General features: G+C 38.3%; 4 protein-coding genes across 4 annotated transcripts; 1 reads left to right on the forward strand and 3 right to left on the reverse strand.

Moving 5' to 3' along the window:
- The first annotated feature begins 1,690 nt into the window (after positions 1–1,690).
- LOC121755873 (anthocyanidin 3-O-glucosyltransferase 6-like) lies at positions 1,691–3,420 on the forward strand. The gene has a single exon (XM_042151291.1). The coding sequence runs from the start codon at positions 1,793–1,795 to the stop codon at positions 3,320–3,322; it is 1,530 nt and encodes a 509-aa protein (XP_042007225.1). The 5' UTR covers positions 1,691–1,792; the 3' UTR covers positions 3,323–3,420.
- A 4,317-nt stretch (positions 3,421–7,737) lies between these two features.
- On the reverse strand, positions 7,738–10,875 carry LOC121754127 (choline-phosphate cytidylyltransferase 2-like). Its single transcript, XM_042149474.1, has 8 exons — positions 10,575–10,875; positions 10,343–10,456; positions 10,023–10,118; positions 9,500–9,542; positions 9,213–9,368; positions 9,020–9,100; positions 8,273–8,383; positions 7,738–8,199 (listed from the first exon to the last, which is right to left on the reverse strand). Exons 1-8 carry the CDS (start codon positions 10,766–10,768, stop codon positions 8,041–8,043), a joined length of 954 nt encoding a protein of 317 aa, XP_042005408.1. The 5' UTR covers positions 10,769–10,875; the 3' UTR covers positions 7,738–8,040.
- A 3,956-nt stretch (positions 10,876–14,831) lies between these two features.
- LOC121753894 (VQ motif-containing protein 22-like) lies at positions 14,832–15,616 on the reverse strand. Its single transcript, XM_042149187.1, has one exon. The coding sequence runs from the start codon at positions 15,515–15,517 to the stop codon at positions 15,008–15,010; it is 510 nt and encodes a 169-aa protein (XP_042005121.1). The 5' UTR covers positions 15,518–15,616; the 3' UTR covers positions 14,832–15,007.
- A 3,206-nt stretch (positions 15,617–18,822) lies between these two features.
- LOC121755511 (protein FAR-RED ELONGATED HYPOCOTYL 3-like) lies at positions 18,823–23,708 on the reverse strand. The gene is made up of 9 exons (XM_042150809.1): positions 23,524–23,708; positions 20,234–22,446; positions 20,101–20,157; positions 19,892–19,960; positions 19,754–19,816; positions 19,596–19,664; positions 19,472–19,519; positions 19,304–19,386; positions 18,823–19,215 (listed from the first exon to the last, which is right to left on the reverse strand). Exons 2-8 carry the CDS (start codon positions 22,400–22,402, stop codon positions 19,327–19,329), a joined length of 2,535 nt encoding a protein of 844 aa, XP_042006743.1. The 5' UTR covers positions 22,403–22,446; positions 23,524–23,708; the 3' UTR covers positions 18,823–19,215; positions 19,304–19,326.
- Between the last annotated feature and the right edge of the window lie 286 nt (positions 23,709–23,994).

Raw genomic sequence — 23,994 nt, forward strand, 5'->3', positions numbered from 1 at the left:
ACGTTGTTGCTAACGACTCAAACGCGGTGGCCGTCTGGGTCGAGAGCTCTACCGGGACCGGAGCTTTGGTTGCAGCGGTCGACGATGAGGTCGCGGTCGCCTTCCCCTTGGCCTTCACAGCCTTGACGCCGGGAGGACGCCGAAAGGATACTGGTGTGCCGGAACTCCCTTTATCCACGTACGTCCGGTTGAGGTCAACCGGGTGACTGCCGCTGCCGCTGCCGCTGCCGCTGCCGCTGCCGCTGCTCGTGTAGTCACCAACTTCGGTGACCTTCGTCCTCTTCAGCGCACCAGTGTGAAGAATTCCACCTTGGAACTTCTGCTTCTCCCTCAAGAGCGCCCAAATGGCCTCGTGCTTGAAATTGCCGAACATCGACCGGTACGACAACATCGCTTCAGTGCGCACGTCGCTCGCGCTCTCACCGCTCACCTGTGACTGCGTGAACTTCTTGAACTCCGCCGCGTACAAGTTCACTTGCTTCTTGACTTGATCCCAGTGCTTGCGGAGTTGCTCACACTTGCGCTTGTACGCGGTCGGCGGCTTGACCGAATTGTAGAGGTCCGCGGCTTGACCGAATTGTAGAGGTCCGCGATGCGTTCCCAATACGCGATCTGTCGCTGGTTGTTCGCGAATATCGGATCTTCCGAAATATCTACCCAACACCGGGCCAAAGTGAGAGTTTCGTCGTCGTTGTAGTTCGTACGGCCGGGGGCGTACTCATCACAATCACCGGGAGGCGGCAACTTCTGCGCCGCTGCCGGTTCCGCTTCTTTCTGGCTGGGGCGGAAGCGGTCGCGGCGGGGTCGGGATCGGCCGCTGCGGTTGGGCGGTGCGGAGACGGCTCCATGTCAGACAACCCATACGATTCCGTACTAAAATCGGGATCGTAATGGGTGTTGGTGTCGAACGAACGATAATCGCAGGGTTCTGTACCCGGCCAATGCGCCCATGCGCTAAACGTAGGACTATTGGGGCTTGAATCCATTTCGTAGTAATTATGTAAATGTAAGTTTCGAAAATGAAATCGCGTGAAATGAAATGTTACAAATGAACGGTATTTATAAAAAAATGAAACCGCGTGCCATCGTCCGCGGTCGATCGTCCGCGACCTCCACAATGGGGCGGACGATGGCGCGGACGATGGCCATCGTCTGCGCTTTCCTCTGCGACCGAAGTATAGGGCGCGACTATCGTCCGTGCCCTACGGCGCGCACCCGTAATAGATGCGGACGATGGATGGCGCGGACGATGCGCGCCATCGGGCGTGCCATCGTCCGCCCATTGCGGATGCTCTAATCAAATAATAGAGAATCATTAGTAGAGAAGATACCAAGCAAATCAGGAAAACAAAAATGACTTAACCTTAATCATCTTATAGGATTCAATACATAACTTCAAGGGATTCATGGCATGGCATAATGACATTATAATTTGGCTTCTTAACAAGGTGACAAGGATCGTAAATTAAAATATAGTCGAACAGAATGAAAAAGATTGATAACAGAATGAAAAAGATCATCGTCAATGTTAAAAAGCAAATGTAGTGCGACGACTGTAGCTAATAATAGGCAGCGAACAAAAGTTAACAATAAATTTGGGACGAAATTATTGTATCGTGCGATAAACTATGCTACTAAAGCTTCAATAACCAAATTTAATACTAGTAGAACTTTCGATTCTCATGAGATTAGTCGACCCTCCACTCCAACCTAAATGGACCATCTAGAACTTTGCAATTATGCATAAAAGTGATAATACATACTACTACAATTCTACACTCCTATCCTATTTATGCTTCCACTAACATCTTCTCTTTACTTAAAAGCCAACTATCTATTGACTAGTGGAATCCAACAACACACCACATTCCTTCAACACAAAGCATCACACTATTCTCTCATTCTTCATATCAAGAAAATGGCAGAAACAAAAGCAAAAACAACCTTGATCTTTGTACCTCTCCCTGTCCTTAGCCATCTCTTAGCTTCCATAAAATTAGCAAACCTCCTAACCGACCGTGACGATCGCCTCTCCATCACTATCCTAATCCTCAATCTCCAATTGGACTCCAAAATCTCCTCTCGCATCAAAAATTCCCAAAATTCTCGCGTCCATTTCGTCCAACTCGAACGAGATGAATCCGACAAATCCCCCAAATCCACGCTCGTCCAAATCGTCTCCAGCCAGAAATCCGCCGTGAAATCCGCTGCCGCCGCCGCCGCCGCCGGATCTAACCTCTCCGGCTTCATTTTCGACATCCTCTGCTCCTCCATGATGGACGTCGCGGCGGAGCTCGGCGCGCCGTCGTACATTTTCTTCACCTGCGGCGCCGCCGGCCTCGGCCTCCTCTTCCGCATCTCCGATCTGATCCGCCGCCGCGATCGCGCGCTGAAGGACTACCTCGACTCCGACGCCGAGGTTCCGGCGCCGACCTTCGTCAATCCGGTGCCGGCGAAGGTCTGGCCGGCGATGGCGTTCGCCAACGAGGCCGGCTTCCTCGATCTGACGGACAGGCTGCGGTCCGTCAGCGGCATCGTGGTCAACACGTTCCTCGAGCTCGAGGCGCACGCGATCGCCGCGCTCGCCGGAGACGCCGCCGCTCCGGCGGTCTACCCCGTCGGCCCACTCCTCCATGACGAGGAGGAGTCGGCCGACGATGCCGCGCGCCTGCGGCGCGCGGAGATCCTCGGGTGGCTCGACGAGCAGCCCGAGTCCTCCGTGGCATTCCTCTGCTTCGGGACGAACGGCTACTTCGACGAGGCTCAAGTGACGGAAATAGCGACGGCTTTGGAGCGGAGCGGGACGCGGTTTTTATGGTCGCTGAGGAAGCCGCCGTCCAAGGAGACGGGGGCAGCCATCAGCGAGTACGAAAATCCCGGGAAAGTGCTCCCGGGAGGGTTCCTCGACCGCACGGCCGGGACTGGCCGAGTGATCGGGTGGGCCCCACAGATGGCAGTGCTGTCACATCGTGCGGTGGGTGGGTTTATGACGCACTGTGGATGGAATTCGATTTTGGAGAGCGTTTCGTGTGGGGTCCCGATGGCCGTGTGGCCGATGTTTGCAGAGCAGCAGATGAATGCGTTCCAACTCGTTCACGAGTTGGAGATCGCGGTCGAGATCAAGATGGATTACCGAAGAGATGCTCCGAAGCTGGTGGCTGCGGATAGAATAGAGAAGGGGATTAGGGAGTTGATGGATGTGGACAATAAAATCCACGCTAATGTCAAGGAGTTGAAGGAGAAGAGTAAAAATGCCCTAATGGAAAATGAATCATCGTCTAATTTCGTACGTAGTTTCATTGAAAATGTGACAAATTTGTAAGTTTTTGTATTAGTATCGTATGATATTTTATTGGAAAGACCTTATGTTTTTGGAATATTATTTACTAGTAATGGTATAATACTCGTTCTTGCCTATAATTTTCGACAATGGTTGACTTCAATTTCTCCTTTTCTTGATTCCTTCCACCAATAAGCACTTTTGACACCTTTCTTAATATCTACGTTGATCGGAATATTAAAAATTATGTTCAATTTAGAATATTTATTTCCAAATATCCACTTATATTAGTATGTGATGTCATTTTGTTATTTCACAAATCTATATGTATGATTTGAACATTCGATTTATTAAGTGAAGTAAAAACATCACATCACAATGCACAACTTATTGATTTATTAGTATTAAGTGAAGGCAACATACAAATTTATTTCACAAGGCCGACATGTTCAACGAATACCTCCACATCGGAGACAGCACTGGGCGAATGTGCTTGCTCAAATTCTGCAAAGGCGTCCGGGCAGCCTTCACCGACGAATTTCTCCGGAGGCCAAGCACGACCGATTGTCAGTTCTTGCTCGACCTTCACGAAACAGTGCACGGATTCCCCGGGATGCTCGGCAGCGTCGATTGCATGCACTGGCAATGGAAGAATTGCCCGGTGGCGTGGAAAGGGTTCTACACGAGCGGCCACAAAGGCACACACCCAACCGTTATACTTGAGGCCGTTGCCGACTACCGCCTTTGGATCTGGCACGCGTACTTCGGGGTCCCCGGGTCGAACAACGACGTAAACGTGCTCCACCAGTCCGACCTCTTGACCGAAGTTTTGGATGGTAAAGCGCCGGCCATCAACTTCGTCGCCAACAACCAGCTTTATAAAATGGGGTACTATCTCGCCGATGGCATCTACCCGAAGTGGCCTACCTTCGTGAAGACGTGCAGCGGGTCTGCGAACCCAAAGCGGGCTCTTTTTGCGCAGAAGCAGGAGGCTGCTCGCAAGGATGTGGAGAGGGCGTTCGGGGTTCTCCAAGCGCGCTTCAACATCATCAAAGCCCCGGCTCGTACGTGGTTCATGGAAAACATGGTCGACATCATGTATACGTGCATAATCTTGCACAACATGATTGTCCAAGACAAAGGACCCGAGGCGGGAAATTGGTTCGACGACGAATCCCCCGGAAGCTCAACCGCAAGTAGTCCGCCTCGAAGTGGACCGCATCCGTCTATACAAGAACGGTTATCTATTCGTGCAAGGACACGCGACTCTAGTGCCCACACCCAACTCCAACAGGATCTAATTGAGCACATTTGGGCAAATTTTGGCGGATGAAATTATTAAAATTGTGTACTTTTATTTTTTAGGATTTTAATTGTGTGCTTTTTATTTTTCTAAAAGTTTAATTTTTTTTAATGTTGTGTGTTTTTTAATAAAGTGTGTTTGTTTTTTAATAAAGTGTGTTTATTTAAATTGAATTGGGTTAGAAATAAAAAAAATGAAATTGAATGAATAGTAATTTAAGGAACGGTTAAGGAACGGAGGGTTGCAGGTTCCGTTCCTTAGTTAAGGAATGGAGTAAAAAATTACAGTGGGGCCCTCAAATAGTGGTTTAAGGAACGGTATAGGAACGGTATAGGAACGGTATAGGAACAACGTTGTGGATGGCCTTATTGTTTTTGGACTTTCCGATGCGCCTAAAGCAATAAAGCAATTCTAATAATGACATTCGTACAATAATTCCCAACTCCAACACCTATAAAAGGAAATTATATTAAGAAACACTATAAACTTAAAAAAGCACTATTCTTGTAGTACCATACTACCATTAGTTTTATTCACATTAAAACTATCTACTTTTTTATTATACATTAGTCACTCCATTCCTTAAATTTTATCATAATTTTTATTTTTGTTGTCCCACAAAATTTATTATATTTCACTTCCTATCATATTTGATAGTGGGTCTCATGTTACACTAATTCATTCCAATTCACATGAGTAATATATAAAAGTAGGACTCACTCTCTACTAACTTTTTCAACTCTATTTTCGTTACATTTCTTAAAAAGCGTGTCCGGTTAACGTGTGATAAAATTTAAGGGACGAAGAGAGTATTTTTTTTTACCAATTTTCAAATAATCATACTCCCTCCGTCCCTCAAGAGTATGAACTTTGGGTTCGGCACGAGTTTTAATGCATTATTGATAAAATAAGAGAGAGATAGATAGAAAAAGTTTTTTAAGTATTGTTAGTGGAGATTGACTCCCACTTCATTAGAGAGAAGAGAGTTTCCAAAATTGTAATGTTCATACTCTTTGGGGACAGACGAAATAGGAAATAGTGTATACTCTTCAGGGACGGAGGGGGTATGATTTTGTTCTATCTAGTACTCCCTCCGTTCCAGCTAAAATGACACATTTCTTGGCCGCCACGAGATTTTAGGAGTTATTGTTTAAAGTGTTTAATTGGAGAGAAAATGTAGGTGTAAGTATTCAAATATAAAGATAAATATTTTAATAGGAGTGAGAAAAAATGGTTGAGTGTATTAATTGGAGAGAGAAAGTTTCCAAAAAAAGGAAATGTGTCATCTTTGTTGGGACAAACTAAAAAAGAAAACGTGTCATCTTAAGCGGGACATAGGGAGTACTACTTTTGACTCTCTCCGTCTGCCATTAATTGTCACTAGTTTCTTTTTCGGTCTGTCCGTCAATTTTTGTCACACTTACTTTTTACTGCTTTTGGTAATTGACATTTCATTTCATTAACTCATATCTCTCACATTTTATTATAAAAGTAGAAATTACATTCTATTAGTTTTTTCAACCTACTTTTTATATACTCCCTCCGTCCTGGAAAGATTGTCCCAGTTCATTTTTTGCACTCGTTTTGCAAAATAATAATAAATAGGTAAAATTGAAAGAGAGTAAAATAAGAGAGAGAATAATATAGGTAAGACTATTCTCTACATTATTCTCTATTTTAATTTACTTCCTCTCTACTTTAATTATTTATTATTATTATTACAAAACGAGTGTGAAAAAGTAAATGAGACAATCTTTTTGGGACGGAGAGAGTATTTCTTAAAATCTGTATCAGATTAAAGTGTGACATTTAATAGCAGACAAAGGAAATAGTTCGTAATAGTTGAATTTTCACAAAGTAGAAAGTAGCAACCATGAATTTCCTTTACTTTTTGAATTTGACCACTAATAAATAGAGTCGGGCGACGTAGTGATTGCCCGCGATGGCATAGGTCCTCGAATTTATGCTTATACTACGATATTACAAAATTCAAAACTCTCAAAACTAATTAATAGGGCGGCACGTAGCAAAAAATATTTTTTTTAATAATAATCACTTAGTCAAATTCTGGTCTAGTTACGTGACTAAAAATGTTAATTAAATCATAACTTTCACGATTTTTTAATTGTTAGCATGACTGTGAACGTAATAGATCAATATTCTAAACATAAACACGACAAAGTCACCTGTGAGATGACACGGTGGCGTAGGAGGTTCGTGTCGCCTACTAGCGCCACCGCCACATGCGTATGGCCGTGTTGGCCATGCATGTGGACAGGCACCAGCCTCTCCTGTCCCCACCCGCGAACGCCTTCACTAAGAAGAATACCTCGGGGCTAAGCGCCGGAACCGCCCTCGCCACCACGGGGAGGCAAACGCCCACCGCGCTTGCCGCCAGGATCGACGCCACTGCCACCATCTTGTACTTGAGCGCGAGGCTCTTGTCCCGGCCCTCCTCCTCCGCCTCGCACGTGCACTCCGCCGTCGCCGCCGCCGGCAGCCACACGATCGCGGCGAGGAAGGCGTATTTCGTCGATGGAGATATCAATTTTCCCGCCATTTATCAAATTATTTATATATTCTCTTTTTTTTTGTAATATATCTATGAATTCTCTTGAAGAGTGTTAGAAATTTAGAACGAATGTTTGTGTGTATAAATAGAGAGAGATGAGATTTGTAATTTTTGGAATTAAACACTGTGACAAGATGATTTAATATTCGATATGATTAGTGTTGAGGAATATCTTAGGAACTGACATTTGAAATTTGGAGTGGAGAAACAAATGTCGCCAAATTATTTACCACTTTGACTTATCAATGAAATCTACAAGAAAACGGAGTAATATTTATCTCTAGATTAATGCGTGAATTGAATATGAATAGTATTGTGCAAGTCGAGGTCAATAGACTCAATACTGTAACTTCATATTAATTTAATACTACGTCTGTTCCCTTATAGTTAAGTTATTTTTTCATTTCAGAAAGTTCCCTTGTAGTTGGGTCATTCCAAATATAGTAACTTTTTTTTTCTTACTTTATAAACTCTACATTATTCATTTTTTTACTTTATTATCTCTTACATTTTTATCTATTTATTTAACACACTCGACATCCCTTTCTTAAACTCCATGCCAAAAAGTTTGTATAGATTTAATTAGTCACAAAGTGCATTCGAGATGGATAATCATGAATACAATGTAATCTTGCCATTGTGGAGACAAACCAAGATACATTATCAAGGGCTGAGCTTCTGACAATAATGCAAACATACAAAAGACAAGATTTGGCATAGCCCTATAAACTATAACCACATGGAACACACAGAAAAGAAAATAATCAATCAACAATCCAAAATCTCAAACTGATACTTAATCAATCACACTACTCCACCTCTATTGTATGAAAAGTCAGCAAGCAGCGCACGGTACAACTAATCACAACTTAATGCACAAGACAGTTATTTATCATCACTGTCGTAGTATTCATCATCATCATAGTACTCTTCGTCGGAATCGTAGTAGTACTCTTCGTCGTCGCCTTCTTCCCCGTAGTCCAGTAAGCCGCTTCCATTCTGTCCCCTTAAACTCTCTTGAATCCGGTCCCTAATGGCTGTTCCCTGAGACACACAGAGAAGCGGAAAAGTTAAAGATGGCAGCAAGGAATAATATATGCGTCAGACTGCAGCTCACCATTTTGTGACAACGTTCCTCAAACATCTCGAGGAATCCAGCAACCAGTCTGTCGGCATTTTCAACCCACATGTCTCGGCGAATGGTAGCTGTTTTAGCTACTGTTTGTATCTGAGAGAGGAAGTTGGAAATGATGTCGTGCGTGACACATGTAAAAACGAATAAGAAAGGACTGATAGAACATATAATAGCCTAAATAGATTAGTGATGAACTGCACTTGTGTGGGTTACAAATCATAGATACAAGTCAGTAAATCATAGCAAGGTGGTTGGTATGAAGAAACTATTAGATCAAGGAAAGGTAAATAAATTGAAGATGTAAATAATAAAGTGTTGGGAGGACTGGAATACGTATAGCATGCTGTGTAGATGGAATGGGTTATCCATCCTTTCAGGTAAAAGGATCCCACATACTAATCAACTTGTGAGGGTTCTACGTTGAAGTTTTGGTTCAAGAAAGCCTTTTAGCACAAAAAAAGGAAGCTGGAGAACAAGCATTGACACACACTTTAGGTTCCACAAAAGCCAAATAGCAGTTCCCAAATTATTTTGCAAACAAAAAGGAGAGGAAAAGTGGTACATCAAAACAAATATAATTGCTCCACTTCATAGCTACGATTTTTCCCAATGTGTCATTTTCTTCTAAAAGTTGACAGAGACAAATCTTTTTACGAAAAAATTTGTTCTATACCAAGATCTATGTAAATAATGCACTAAAATTGGATTGCAGAAGAAAAGAAGCTGTACCTTCTCCCCAACCTTTTCTTGATGCTCCTTAACTTTTTCTTGCAGCTTCCTTAGTCGCATATTTACCCTTAGTCGCTTTTCCTGTAAAAATAAAACAAAAATATGAATTTTCTAAATGAGAAAATATCACGAGCTTCTAATTATTATTATATCTTTGTCAAAGAAAGAACTTAAGAGGATGGGGAGAACATGCCTTAACATAGCTAAGATTAAGCTCCTTTCTCGAATATCCACGGTCCAAATTACGCATCACATATTGGTTATAATCCTTTACTATCCGCATAATGATGTCCGATGTAGAGATCCCCTCAGTCCTTTTGGTCTCTTTAAACCTCCCCACAGCTTTGACCTACACAAGTAGTTAAGTATGATAACCAAGTGTCAACTAACTGGGAAAAAAAACATCACCAGTTAACTGTGGTGAATAAGATCATAATATTATGAAGAAAAAAATAATCTTTAAACAGACTCCCATCTTACAAATTCATAAACATCGTTGCCAGCTCCACTTGCATCAGCATAACTGCAATAAAAGATTACATCCATTTAGAGGTATAAAGTCATAAAATTTAATACTACCAATTCTGATCTCATCATTTTCAAGTCCACATATAACTAAATCAGGAATATGGGATCATGACAGCAAGAACAATAAATTAAGTTAGAATATGAATGCAACGACTTTCACCAATTCATGTATCAACAGAGGTGCATAAATGACCTAGACTAGCAAACCACAAGAGCCTAAGCCTTTAATAACCAACACTCTCCAAGAAGTTGACATAGGCATGGCATAAGGAAACATGTGCTAAGGTAGAATAGCATTAGCAACATAAAAATAATACAGAAACGGAACGGGAAAAAAAAGTTAGTAGGCCGAAAGGTAATAGATGGAACCAAGGGATCACCAACTTCTCACACGTGCATTTAATTTTTCAACACCAGTACCGAGTCTAATCCGAGATTCTATCGGAAATGAATTAACTTGATAAGTAACACTTACGGGAGAGAATCATGAGCAACGTAATCAATGTTGTGCTTGTCCAAGAACTCTTGATCAATCACCCATGGGGCGTCAGGAATAACCTCATCTACCCACCTGCCATAGCAAATAAGACAAGTGTAAATTCAACTAGACACCAACTTCACTATTCAAGCCACAACGAAATGAATCAAATCCAACATCCTAATAAGATGAAGATGCATCAAGTATCAGCAGATTCTCCAGCTAACAGCTAATAGAGGCGAAATCTAAATCGAGATTAGGCAATCATGAACATAGGAAAACCAGTAAAAGAGAAAGGAGCACAGAAATGAACAAACTTGCAATGGCGAAGGGATTCATAACGCTCCGATTCAGTCATAACAGTCTTCCCTTTGAACTTGTGTGTAACCTCATCATTGCAGCATCCAACAAGCAAGTAAGTATTCGGAAACCTACAAAAGATAAATGAATTATTAAACACACTTGATAAATCAAGCACAAAATTGAACTGGAAAAGCTGAATCAACCAAAAAAATGAATTAAATATCAGATCAAAGCACGAAATCATACGATTTTTTGGCTTGCTCGAGGGAGCGAGCGTGGCCGAAGTGAAACAGATCGTAGATCCCGTCGGCATAGACACGAATTGGGCGGTCAGACGAAGAAGGAGCGTTGACGGCGTCGCTCTTGGTGCTCTCAGCAGTGCTGGTGGTGATGGTCTGCCTCTGCTCCGTCGCCGCCGCAGCAACACCGCTATCAACCATCTCAGCCGTCGGCGGTTTCGATTTCTGCAAATTCTTTTGCTTGATTTTTTCAGCTGCTAATAAATTACTGAAGGAAAAACGAATATACTCTTAAACTGCCGACCTGAATTTTATTTTGAACATACAATTTCAGATATTTTATTTTATATGTATTTTTTATTTTTTTAATAAGCAAAATTTTTATACTCTGGAGTCTGGATAAAAGATAGTAGTATTTTTTCATTTAAATATATACATTAAAATTTATATTTACTATATACATAAATAGTACTATCTCACGACATATAAATTTAATCGTTATTCCAATCACATATTTCATCATTTTGTAGATTTATAATATGGTAATTACTAATCATTTTTGATACTTTATATTTTATAACCGTTTCTATTTTATAATTTCTTAACTTTTCTCACTTATAGAGACTAATTTCATAAAAGATCTTTTTTCTAAAAGAGTGAACTACATAAAATGTCTCTGACTTTTCCATTTGTTTCACTTCAGACCATTGACAAAAAAAAATATCACCACAAGTCTCTGGCCTTTAACATAATCACATATCGTATATTTGTAGCCATTTTCCGGACGAAAATGCCCAAATGCATTGAAGGGCATTTCAGTCATATTACCAACACTTGCAGGCCTACTCTGCACTTTTGCAGACATTAGCTCTGCACTTTTATCAAATCAATACATACAGCATGTAGCTTGCAGATTCACAAATAAATGAAATAAATAACTATTGCAACATATATAGTTATAAAAACAAGCTGCATAATTTTCGTCCAGAGCCTTTGTCCTAGCGGTAAAGAGCTTAGACATTATTGCATGAGGTGTCGAGTTCGATCCCTCTTGACATCAACTGTAATTATTTCCTCCTATTTTTATTTTTCGAGTTCGAGATACATTGTCAAGCGAACTAGCCTCCCCCAGCCCCTCGTGACCCCACGAACTAGCCTCCCCCAACCGGGTCCAGGCCCGTAAGTTGCACACCCTCAGACGGGTCCAGGCCCGTAAGCTTGCAAAGCCCCAAGGAAACAAGCCTTGTTCAGGCCCACAGGGAAATTAATCCCAAGTTGCGCCATACAGGAGTCGAACTCAAGACCTCCAGGATGGCGCGGTATCCTTGCCTCCCCCTATTTCCTCCTATCTATAGTATAGAAGTTTATTTGTAATTTCCTCTCTTATATATGAGTTAATTATTTCCAATTGATCTCCTATCCGTTATTTCCTCCTATCTATAGTATAGGAGTTTATTTGTAATTTCCTCCCTTATATAGGAGTTAATTATTTCCAATTGTAAACTCAATCTCCTATCCGATCCGAAGGACGTGGAGCGAGGGCTGCTTGGCGCTGATGAATCTCTCTTCTCCGATCACCGGCGCCGCCTCTCCGAGCCACAATTCGCCCTCCTTCGTTGCCACCGCGGCGCAGGGAGATATGACGAAGACGCAGACGCATTTGGTCCTGTACAAGGAGGAGGACGAAGAGGAAGAGGCAGATTAGTTTTTTTTTTAAAAAAAAATTCTCTCTTTTTGTTCTTATTAACATTGATTCGTGGCATATTTTGGGGAAATTCTTTCAATTGTCAGAGACAAGAAATTATATATTTTCATATTTTTAGAAAAGAAAAATTCTGCATAATTTATTGAACTCGCAAATTAGTCTTCTAATTTTGAATTAGGCAAATTTTATTGTCTGAAATTCAGTAAATTATTACTAATAAATTTAATATTAAACGTTCGTTGAATAATAAGGAATAAAATTCACTGGCTCGTCATATTCTATTTGTTCACTACCCATAATTTTGAATCTTATGATAGTTGATAAAAAACAACATTAAATACTAAACATTAACAATATCAAAGAATTAATTTAATATTCAAAGAATTAATTTAATAGAATAATATAACTACTCCATTAATTATGAACAGATTAAGAATAAAGTATATTACCTTATAAAAACACTATTTCACTATTTTAAATTTTACGTGTAGACAGTTGGGTAAACACTAATTAATTAAACAGTTACGACTTACGAATCCAAATCATATGGAGTATTGTTTTGAATTAGGCAAATTTTATTGTCTGAAATTCAATAAATTATTACTAATAAATTTAATACTAAACGTTCGTTGAATAATAAGGAATAAAATTCACGGGCTCGTCATATTCTATTTGTTCACTACCCATATTTTTGAATCTTATGATAGTTGATAAAAAACAGCATTAAATATTAAACATTAACAATATCAAAGAATTAATTTAATAGAATAATATAACTACTCCATTAATTATGAACGGATTAAGAATAAAGTATATTACCTTAGAAAAACACTATTTCTCTATTTTAAATTTTAAGTGTAAATTTTTTTTTCAGTTGGTTAAACACTAATTAATTAAACAGTTACGACTTACGAATCCAAATCATATGGAGTATTGTTTTATTTTAATTTTCGTCGCTATTATTAAGTGATATGTCAAGAATCATGACTAACAAGAAAGTGGTGAAATTTTAAGAAATAATATTTGAATAATTATGCACTCCATAAAGGAGGGTGCCTTTATTTCGACAAGTGTAACATATATTTTGAATTATACAGATATTATTAACTAATAAAAATTAGCAGCATATATTGTGAAATTTTTGAAATGTATTTGTTAAATCACGAATGGAGTATGGTATACATGGCGTGTATATGTGGTGTCTCTGTACACAGACCGCCGCTGACGCACAACCATCATAACTGACGGCTGACGAACAGACGTCAAATCGCGTCAGGTTGCAGGCCGCCACTGCAGAACTCCATGTGATATGCCCATAATGCCCTTTTAGGGCTGCAGGGCCTTTTAGTCCGAAAAACATGATATGTGATTATGTTAAAGGCCAGAGACTTGTGGCGATATTTTTTTTAGTCAGGGGTCTGGAGTGAAACAAATGGAACTTCAGATACATTTTATGTAGTTCACTCTTTCTAAAAAATCAATTTGAAATTATTGATAAATTATTAAAATGGAGTGGTAATTTTTAAAATTTAACTAAACCATTACTTTCTGTATATATTTATTAAAACTGTTTGTTTGTTTGTTTGGTTTTTTTTAAGGGAAGAGGCATAATATCACGGCTTGAATTTGGTTCCATATATCTAGTGGTATTAATATTTAATAAACTTCTAACTTTTGCAACTTTTTGGCTAGTGTGCCTCTATATGCATAGAAGTGTGCGTGACAATTACTTTCTCATCGAATTTTAGGTATACATCGCTAATTATATTACAAACCTTGTCACATATATTAAATTTGTGTTAATGATGTAAATTTCCCCCTTAGATATCATGCTTTTGTTATCGTTAAGATGTATTTCGTTTTTTTTATTAAATTTATGTCTTAAATTGTGAAAGGTTATTTGAATCCAATTCACATTGGTCTAATTGCATAACTACTGAAAGTCTCAACTATGGGAAAGCAAAAGTTGGAGGTTGGTTGAAAAGAAACCATGGTCTCTTTTCTTAATTTTTGTTATTGAATTTAGATTTGGGATCTCTAACTACGGAGTATATATTAATTAATTATAAAATGTTTAAATTCTAATACTATTTGGTTTTCACAATGCATAATAGGTGTAATTACCCTTCCAATATTTTCAATGATATTTTTACATTGTATTTTGGATTTATACAAAAAAGGCTTCAATATTAATTGGGAATGTGTCGTCTGTGTAAAGTGTGGCCCCTTTTATATGCTCACATGTGAAGACACACCCCACTTGTTTAAACATTAATTATTTAAACAATATGTTGTACGTCGGATCAAGAACAAAAAATTATTTGCTTATAGAATTATTAATTAATGACAATCTCATATTAGACGAATGAAAGATAGCTAGTGTTTAATTTACTAAAAAGTTTTAGAAAATTCTATAAAATGTAGCAATAGCCTTTGTACTAATAGTACTATTTAATTAGTGTAACAACCATCAACATACTAGCTAGACACGCATCACAACGTAACATTATCAACTCCACAACAAATTCCTAAAAACATTGTAAAATTACCACCATCTACTTTAGCAAAAGCAATCCAAATAAAAAAAACATAACACAACATACAAGATTCTTTTCATTACAAAAGGATCCAAAAAACACCAAAATAAATCAAAAGATAAAAGAAACAAAGTCAAGTGTGAAAAGAAGAAAGAATTTACAAAGAAAAGTCATCACCAACTAATTTCCCCCAACAAATCAAACCATAAAGTTGCCATAATTGATCCCATTCCCCGCCGCCGTCTGCGGCGGCACACCACCACCGCCGCCGTTGTCCATCACAAACATACTCTGCGGCTGCTGCTGTGGATATTGCACGTGGAAACCACCCGCTGCCGCCGCAACAGCCACGTGGTTCACGTAGCTCGCAACGCGGTTGGGGATCGGGTGCTGCCCGGCTGCCAATGAGGCGGCGGCGGGGCCCCCGGTGAAGTGCTGCACCATGGCCCTGAAGTTGGCCGCGTCGGCGTTGAGTAGGGTGGTGGGGGTCCTCCTTGAGGCCCTAGACCGCCTTCGCGCTGGCTTGGCCACGCGGCCTTCCTCAGGGCTTAAGTGGTTATTGTTGTTGTTGTTGTTATTACTGCTGCTGCTGCTCGAGCCGTTGGCTAGGGCAGCAGTGGGAGAAGTATTGATGTTTTGAGAGAAATCATTTTGGTAGGGTTGGAATAGCCAATCACTAGGGTTTGACATGGTTTGGCTAATAGCCATAGAGATTTTTGAGAGCTATATATGTTTTGCTCTCTCTAGAGAAGATGAACAATGGAAGGAGAGGGGGGTTTGAGTCATTGGATTGAAGTATTTATATATAGTGGGAGTTAGCTAGCTAGTCTTGGTCTTTTAAGTCTTCTTTTTGTGCTTTTTAGTAATATAAATAAATAAATATATATATATGGATGACGATTGATGAAATTAAAAGTTTATGTGATTTATAAAAGTATTAGGGTTTAGCAGACACGAGGCATTACCAACAAACAAATCACTATTGGTTTAAGATGATAATAAAGAATCGTCAACATGTACATGATTATGTAATTAGATAATCTTATCTTATCATTTTTGACCTTGTTAACTTTTTCATCAAAATAGTGTTTACAATAAACTAAATAGTAATATGATTTCAAAATAAGTTATATTTGTCCATTAAATGAAAATTACCTTTGATCGAAATAATACCTTCTGATTATTTATACAATGATTAAAGGTAAAATTAAGTAAATTAAACCTCCCACATTAGTATGTAGTACTAATAAAGGACTTATTAGAGAGAAAAAAAAGAGATCTATGAAATAGTTGAAGATGGAACAAGTCAAAGAAAGACCTAAAGATTAAATGCATAAATGAAATGTTTGGTGGTAGTGAAGCTAAAAGGTGGGGGTGGTGATACTTCCACGAAGCAACAAATATCGATCGTGTATGAAAGCAATGATCTCATCCTTCTTTGTTTTTTTCTCATTGGAATAATACTTAGTATCTATTGAATCATTGACTTGAGAAAATTCGATCAACTCATTTGATTTGTATACTTTCATTTTCTATACCATTCAAAACTTTGTGTCAAATTATTTGACGGTTCAAAATTCGGTGGTTGATATATTTGTAATTTTATTACTATTTCCGAGTGTTCGAATTCGAATCTTGACTCATTCGATCGATCTTATAAAATCATAATCAATGTATAAAATTTAATACATGAGTGTACAGGGGAGGGAGTGATTAATTGCTAACTCACTCTTTACAGGGGATGGAGTGATTAATTGCTAACTCACTCTTTAGTTGTTAACTACAACTAATTTAAGACCATAGAATTTTAGAAATCTAGTGGTCTAAAATTTGCCACGTGTACTTTTCATTTTTATTAATTAAATAAAAATAGATAAAAAAACTACCAAATTAGGGTTTTGGATAAAAATGTCAATATAGTGTTTTGAAAATACCAACACAATGCTTTGAGAATGTTAACACATTACTTTAAGAATGACATTCTATATATATTATATTGACATATTTTGCATATTATGTTGACATTTGTTGCTGTACGAAAAAATGAAAATTTTTAATTTTTTTTTCAAATTTTGACATCGGAACATATGCAAGTGAGATCTCGTTAGAATTCTTATGAAATTATCTTTAATTTGATATATGTTGTGCGAAAAAATAATTTAAAGCGAGAAAGTTATGTGCGTTTTAAAGTTATGTGATATTTTTCAAAAGTTAGTTACAACTAATTTGTTGTAAATTGACCTTAATACCCTTATTGACGTTTTTTTTAATGGTATTGACATTTCGAGGCTGATGATCTAGGCCATTGATTTGAATATCTAAGGGCTATTATTTCATTGTAGTTAGCAATAAGCATTGAGTTGCCAATATAACACTCCCCTGAGTGTATATTTGTCGGTTATAATGTCATCGGAAAATAAGTCGATAAATTGTGTACTTTTATAATTCGTTGTATATGAAGTGGATTTGTGAATAATGAGACTCTTGTATATGGGGATGTGATCAATTGTTAACTAATTAGCAATCCAAAATTAAGACTAATTTTTAATCAATAGATTAGGAGATCTAGTGGTTGATATAATGCCAAGTAGATTATATTTAAATTTAAATAATTATTAAATAAAATTAAAGGGTATTAATGTCAATTATCTCTTATTAAAATTATCCCAAAACTTTAAATATACGTAACTCACTCGATTTAAATTATTTTTTCACAAAAAATATATCAAATTTAAAGGTAATTTTATAAGGATTCTAACGAGATCTCAATTGCATATGTTCCGACGACGTTCGGATGATGAAATTTGATGATTTTTATTTCAGTTTTCGTATATGTTGATAAGCAGATTTTTATCAACAAATACATAAAAAAATCTCAATATAATGTATATAAATCTCAATATAATGCATGTAAAATCTCAACATAATGCATGTAAAATCTCAATAAAACTGTGTTGATATTTTCGTGTACTTGTGTTGAAATACTCATGTCATTGTGTTGATATTTGTAATACACTATGTTGATATAAAAAAATACAAAAATTATGATATGATAATAGAATGATGATCTTACCCTTTTGTTGATATTTTGTCTACTATTTATTGAAATTCGTAAGATTTAATTTCATCCACTCATTTTGAAATCTAATGGTGGAGATTTGGTCTTGATTTTAGATTATGATAGTATAAGCAATAGAAGATGACACATTGTATATGTATGTATATATATATACAATATAAAAGATCAATAGTGCGTGAGAGAGAGAGAGATGGAAAGGAAGAAACCTAGAAACCATCAGCACTATATAATGGATCATATGACTTAGTGAGGAGGATGAGAGTGTGAAGCCTTTTTATCATGTCTTAATATTAGTCAAAGATGTGTGAAGAATATCTTTCAATGTCACATTCACATTAAACAATTTGCTAATCCTTTGTTGTCTGTGGGCGTGATCAAATCCGTACTTGTGCATAAGTTGCAAGTAATGATGTAATTGGCCTAACAATTCATATATTTATATATTTTAATTTATACATGTTGTAACAATTCATATATTTTTATATTTGTATTTATGCATGTTGTGAGCATGCGATTAATTTTTAAGTAGTAGTAGCACTATATTTTTAGAATGTCAAAATTAACGGCTGAAGTACTTCTACCCAAAAAATCGTTTCATATATGTTTGCGTGAGTCTGGTAGAATGGTAACCAATTAAATAGAAAAATATTAAATCCTAAAGAATATAATCATAATTGATTGAACCAATAAAACCTAAAGATTAAAAATAACATTTCATGGAGTATAATAAAAGTCATTACAAAAATAAGTATCATTCGGCCATTCCTGATTTAACTTTTACCAATTCAGTAATTAATTTGCTATAAATATTGAAACTTTAATTAATATTGATAAAGGATAAAATATTTCCTTTTTTGGACTCAACTAGTTTTCATCAATTCAAATTTCTTCATTATAAAACAACATATTAGTACATAACACATCATGATTAATATTTATAATAAAAACCAGAACTTTACATAGGTAAATATAGAATTAAAGATAGATATTTAATGTGGTAACACAACAAACATCAACTCAACAATGCTCTCTTCTTCACAGGAATCCTAGATTTACCGTAAGTTAACTACAGATACAACTTGCTACTATCGCTACAACACAGCGACGCTGCCGCGGCCAGAAACGACGAAGCTGCTGATGCTGCTACAGCACCGTGCCGGAGGGACAACAAAGTTAAATGCTGCTGCTTAATCTATGTTCACTTACTGTACAGTTAAAATCAATAGATGCTCTCCCATTTGGCACACACTCTTCACTCATCCTCTTGTTATGCATCAATCAGTCTGTACGGATACCAACGCGCTCGACAAATTAGCCTGCCATGCTTCTATACAATGGTGTATGTATATCAGTCAATACCAACCCCAAGCAGCGCATGAAAATGAAAGGTTGAGCTGTGAAACATCATTACCTACCATTGAATGAGAGACTGATTTTCTCACGCGTGTCTTGGTGCATCGTCGTGCAACTGGGAAGTTCTCACGTTGGGATCGTCCTGCTATGGAAAGTGATACATAGGTAAGGCCCAGATTGGTGGGATAGCAAGAACAATTGAAATCAAGCTAACCATCCTACAAACTAACCCGAATGCCATAGCCAAAATTTGTATTGCGGAAGAATTCCATATGCCCCTTCAAGAAAGACCATGAAAATCATAAGCGGATCGAAGCAAGGAAAAAGAAAGAGCTGCACAGAGAAACAAGATACCATTCCAGGCATGGCAGGCTGAGTACCATAGTAACTGTCATGAGTAGGTGCAATAGAGTTCAGCTGGCCCTAAAGAAGATAATAACTTCAGATTTCCATTATTACCAGAAATAATCAAGAACGTATCTTTTTTTGTTAGTCAAAATAATATGACGTACTAGTCCCTGAATGGCCGGTTGGTTCCCGAAGTAACTATCGCGTGTGGGGCCCATTAAGTTCAGCTGTACCATTCAAATAGAGACAGTGAGATAATTCGAACATCAGTTTTCTTGCGTAATTCAAAGTATGTTCCTTACCATTCCCGGAGCACCTTGGTGATGGCTGAAAAATCCGTCCAGATTTACAGGTCGAGAACTCAATTTTTCCTAGCATTCAAACATGGACTGATTTAGAACAAGAAATGTAGCAGGTGAAACTGCAGATGGATTTTTTTTCTTCATTTCTAGTAGATATCAACTAAGATGAATTTCTATAGAAAAGTAAGCACACAATAACATTGACGTACAATTTGTTGTAAGCTATCTGTTGTGCCAACTGTAATAACATCCTGTTCCATGTTAACCTGCAAAGCAGATAATGCGTTACTTTAAAACATAGAATGCGGAAACGGATATGTTTTAGATTCGTTCAAGACAAACCTTTCTTTTCTTAGTTGCATTCTTCTTCTTATTTGTCTTGCTCAAACTTCCATTTTGAATGTCCTCTTCAATGCACAAAATACCTGGGGAAGCAGAGTGCCCCGCTTCTAGAAGATTCTTATTGGAGTAGTTGGCATTCAAACAGGTCTCAAAAGCTTCATCAAGTGCACGAAGAGACAGATTGTAACTCTCTTGTGACAATGATCCTTCTGCGCTCAATTTCATAGCCCTTTGACAAAGATCATTATACCGCTGCAGCCTTGACTGCACCTGCTCGGACCCTTCCCCAATTGAGTATCTGCTCTTGGCGTCTTTGGTCCACCGTTTCAAAATATATTGTGATGGTATTGCTGAGATGCCACAGATCTGAAGAACAATCATTGCATGTCTACAAAGGAAACCTTTCAGTTCAAATAAGCGGCATATGCAGGACACTTCGGATTTCAACTCGTTCAATGTGACAACAAATTCCTGATTCCTCTCATAATCTTGTACTTTGAAAGTGACCACCGCATCAACTTGTTCCTCTTTCTTAGGTATACAAGCTACTGCGCCCAATACCTCGACTTGAAATTTCCTAAATACAGAATGAGTATAAAGGCTAGCTACATGCTTCTCAAAAGGTGAAGGAGACTTCAAAGCAGGCTGTTTATTCCATGTATCAGAAGAGGCCTTCGCTTCCTCTTCGTACCTATCTTGCAGAATGACATCATATTGTTTAATGAACTCTTGCACAGTTGTCTTCTTATGAACATACTTGTCAAAGAAAGAATTCACACTATCTGATCGTTGACCTGTCGACATCCCAGCAAAAAATCCATCTTTCATAAAGTTAGGCACCCATATTTTGCGATCTTCATACAATGACTGGATCAACCTGTTCTCTTTCAGTTCGAATCTGTCCACCAGCTTGCGCCACCTCTTTTCAAACTCCTCCTCTGTCCATGACCTATAAATGCATTTTTCGAATTTTGACATGAACTTTTCGTTCTGTTTAATTACATTATTCAGTGTTTCTGAAATCTTTCCTATTATATGCCACAAAGAGAAAAAATGAAGTGTGGATGGCAAAACATCTGAAATAACAGATTTCATAAATCTGTCTTGTTCAGTGAGCATAATTTTTGGAGCCTGACTATCCATAGCCTTCAACCATGTTTGCATGACCCATGAATACGTCGCAGCGTTTTCATCAGACACCAAAGCACATCCAAGTAGCATGAACTGGTAGTGCTGGTTGACCCCAACAAACAGAGCTAGAGGCATTTTATACTTGTTTCTGATATAGCTTGTATCAAAAGATACAACATCACTGAAATTGGGATAGTCGTGCCTGCTTTTGGCATCAATCCATAATAGACTCCTCAAACGTTGATCCTCGCCAACATTCACTGCATAAAAGAAGTTTGGATTTAGAGTCTGCATATGGACGAAAAACTCAAGCATAGCACTCGCCTCCACTGCATCCATTGCCATACTCCTGCCTTTTTCAAATTGGCTTCTGGAGTCATGTTTAAGACCGACTGCACTTTTATATTCAGCGAACTGTCTAGCCATTGCAGCATACATCCTTCTGGTCTGTTCACTTACAGCTTGGGCAGGTAACAGTTCATGGTTATGCTCTTTCTCAAATCTATGGATTATCCATTTCCCATCAGACCTTCTCTTAACGTGCATGCTTGCTTTACAATCTGTCTTGGCACATGCTCGACGACCTGGAGCATTCTCAGCATCCTGATTGCTTCCTTGCCTACTGCGTGGGCGGTTCAAAGATTTCTCATACTCACGCTTTGTTCCATATCTAGAGCATGCAAATTTTGCGTCGATGAATTCCCTTGATGTTTTTGAACGACGGCTATTCTGAATTGCAGTATTAAATCCCACAGATCTTGCATATTCCTGATAGAAAGCATAGGCGTCCCCATGAGACCCAAATTCCATACCAGGAAGTGGCTCAAGAATCGTCACATCTTTAAAATCAATATCAGGTAAGGGAGAATTCACGTCATCCACATCTTCAATATGCAACTTGTCCTCATCTCCCATACTCTCACCCACTCCATCTACATTGAGAGGCTTCTCTTCCTCGTCTAGCATATTAACAATACCATTAGGCTCTTCCAATTCTTTATCATGTTCACCAGAAGGCAACCTAAGATCTATATCCATGACACACCAACCTTTTTTCCTGTAATAAGCTGTTTTCTAGCGACCTGGAAAATTGAACATGAGTTTGAGCTCTATAGAGCAATAAAGTTATGAGCTTTGACACAGTTCTGCGTTTATTTTTTCATTTCGATGCCACAAGAAAAAGAAAAAAAAAAAGAAAAAGGAGCACTATATATAAAACAGATAATAGTAAGATTGCCCTTTACTCCTTGAATTCTCATACCCTCTTTTGTCATTGCAGTGCACCATCAGCATCAAGAAACAACCACAACATTCACCATTATGTACACAGACATACAATAAAATCAAACCAGTAAATAGAAGCAAAATGACCATTAAAAAGCATGTGTGATGTGTCAGAAAATTTTTACACAAACAACAAATTCTTCAGTAATGCCCAAGCTGAATTAGAAGAGCTGTTGGAAATCACAAAGAGGAAAGATTGCCGTAAGTGATTTAGCTCATTCTCAGAGGAGGTCACTGAAACTCAATTCAGAGTAAAAAAACACATTTTTTTTACTAATACAGTTATACAGCACATCAGAATACACTATGCAACTTTTGGAAGTGCCATAGAAACGAAAAACTCGCATGACCTATATGACTCTATCAACACATGAGTTCCACATAGAAACTGCATAATCTAGAGGAACGAACCACAACTACTCAGTCTTAGCATCTCCAATTTTAACATCAAGTAGTTAGCCATTGATAGCACATTCATTATAAATGGCAGCTCTCTGCAGCAAAGCACAAAAGAACCACCTTTACTCAGTCTTAGCTTCTCCAATTTTAACATCAAGTAGTTAGCCATAGATAACACACTATAATGGCAGCTCTCTACATTATAAAGCTGCCGCCACACAGAATGAGGCTATAGCACGAGAAAAATCTTACATTCAGGAAAAGGCAATTCACTAGAAGAAGAAAAAATAAGACAAAAAATATGGATAAAAAGCGGCATGGATGATGGATTGGAGCAGGAAATTAAGGAAACTTTTTCAGTTTATTGAGATATTAATCATTAAGCAAGAAATTGTCGAATTGTTTGAGCAGAAGAGAAAAGGAGGGAGAAAGTGAGGAGGGAATAAGTAGTTGTGGAGGCGGAGAGTGGTGATTACCTGCGATTTTTATAGTAGGGATCTTCAGAACTGCAAATCCACGCGAGGGTTTGAGCGAGTCGACGATGTTTTTCCCCCAAATTGGGAGATTAGGGTTCTCTCGATTTGAATGCCACTCGCTCTACTTCTCCACCCTCTCTCACTCGCTCCACTCTTGTCTCTCTCTAGCGCGTGACTCTCTTTTCTTTTCTTCCACACAGCACACAACACACACACTTATTTATTTGCTTCCTCTGTATATATAATTATTCCATTTATCTATAATTAGAAAAAATTAAATATAAGGGCATCCGCACTGGTGCGGATGTCCCGGCGGAATTCCAAGTGGAATTCCTAAAAACACATCTTGCCACGTCATAAGGACTTCCCACTGCACTGCCACGTCATACGGACTGCAGTGGCGGAATTCCCCTGCGGAATTCCCGATGGAATTCCCATATTAAAAAAAATTACAAATTCACAAATTAAACA

This window comes from Salvia splendens, chromosome 11 (assembly GCF_004379255.2).
Source record: "Salvia splendens isolate huo1 chromosome 11, SspV2, whole genome shotgun sequence".
NCBI lineage: Eukaryota > Viridiplantae > Streptophyta > Magnoliopsida > Lamiales > Lamiaceae > Salvia > Salvia splendens.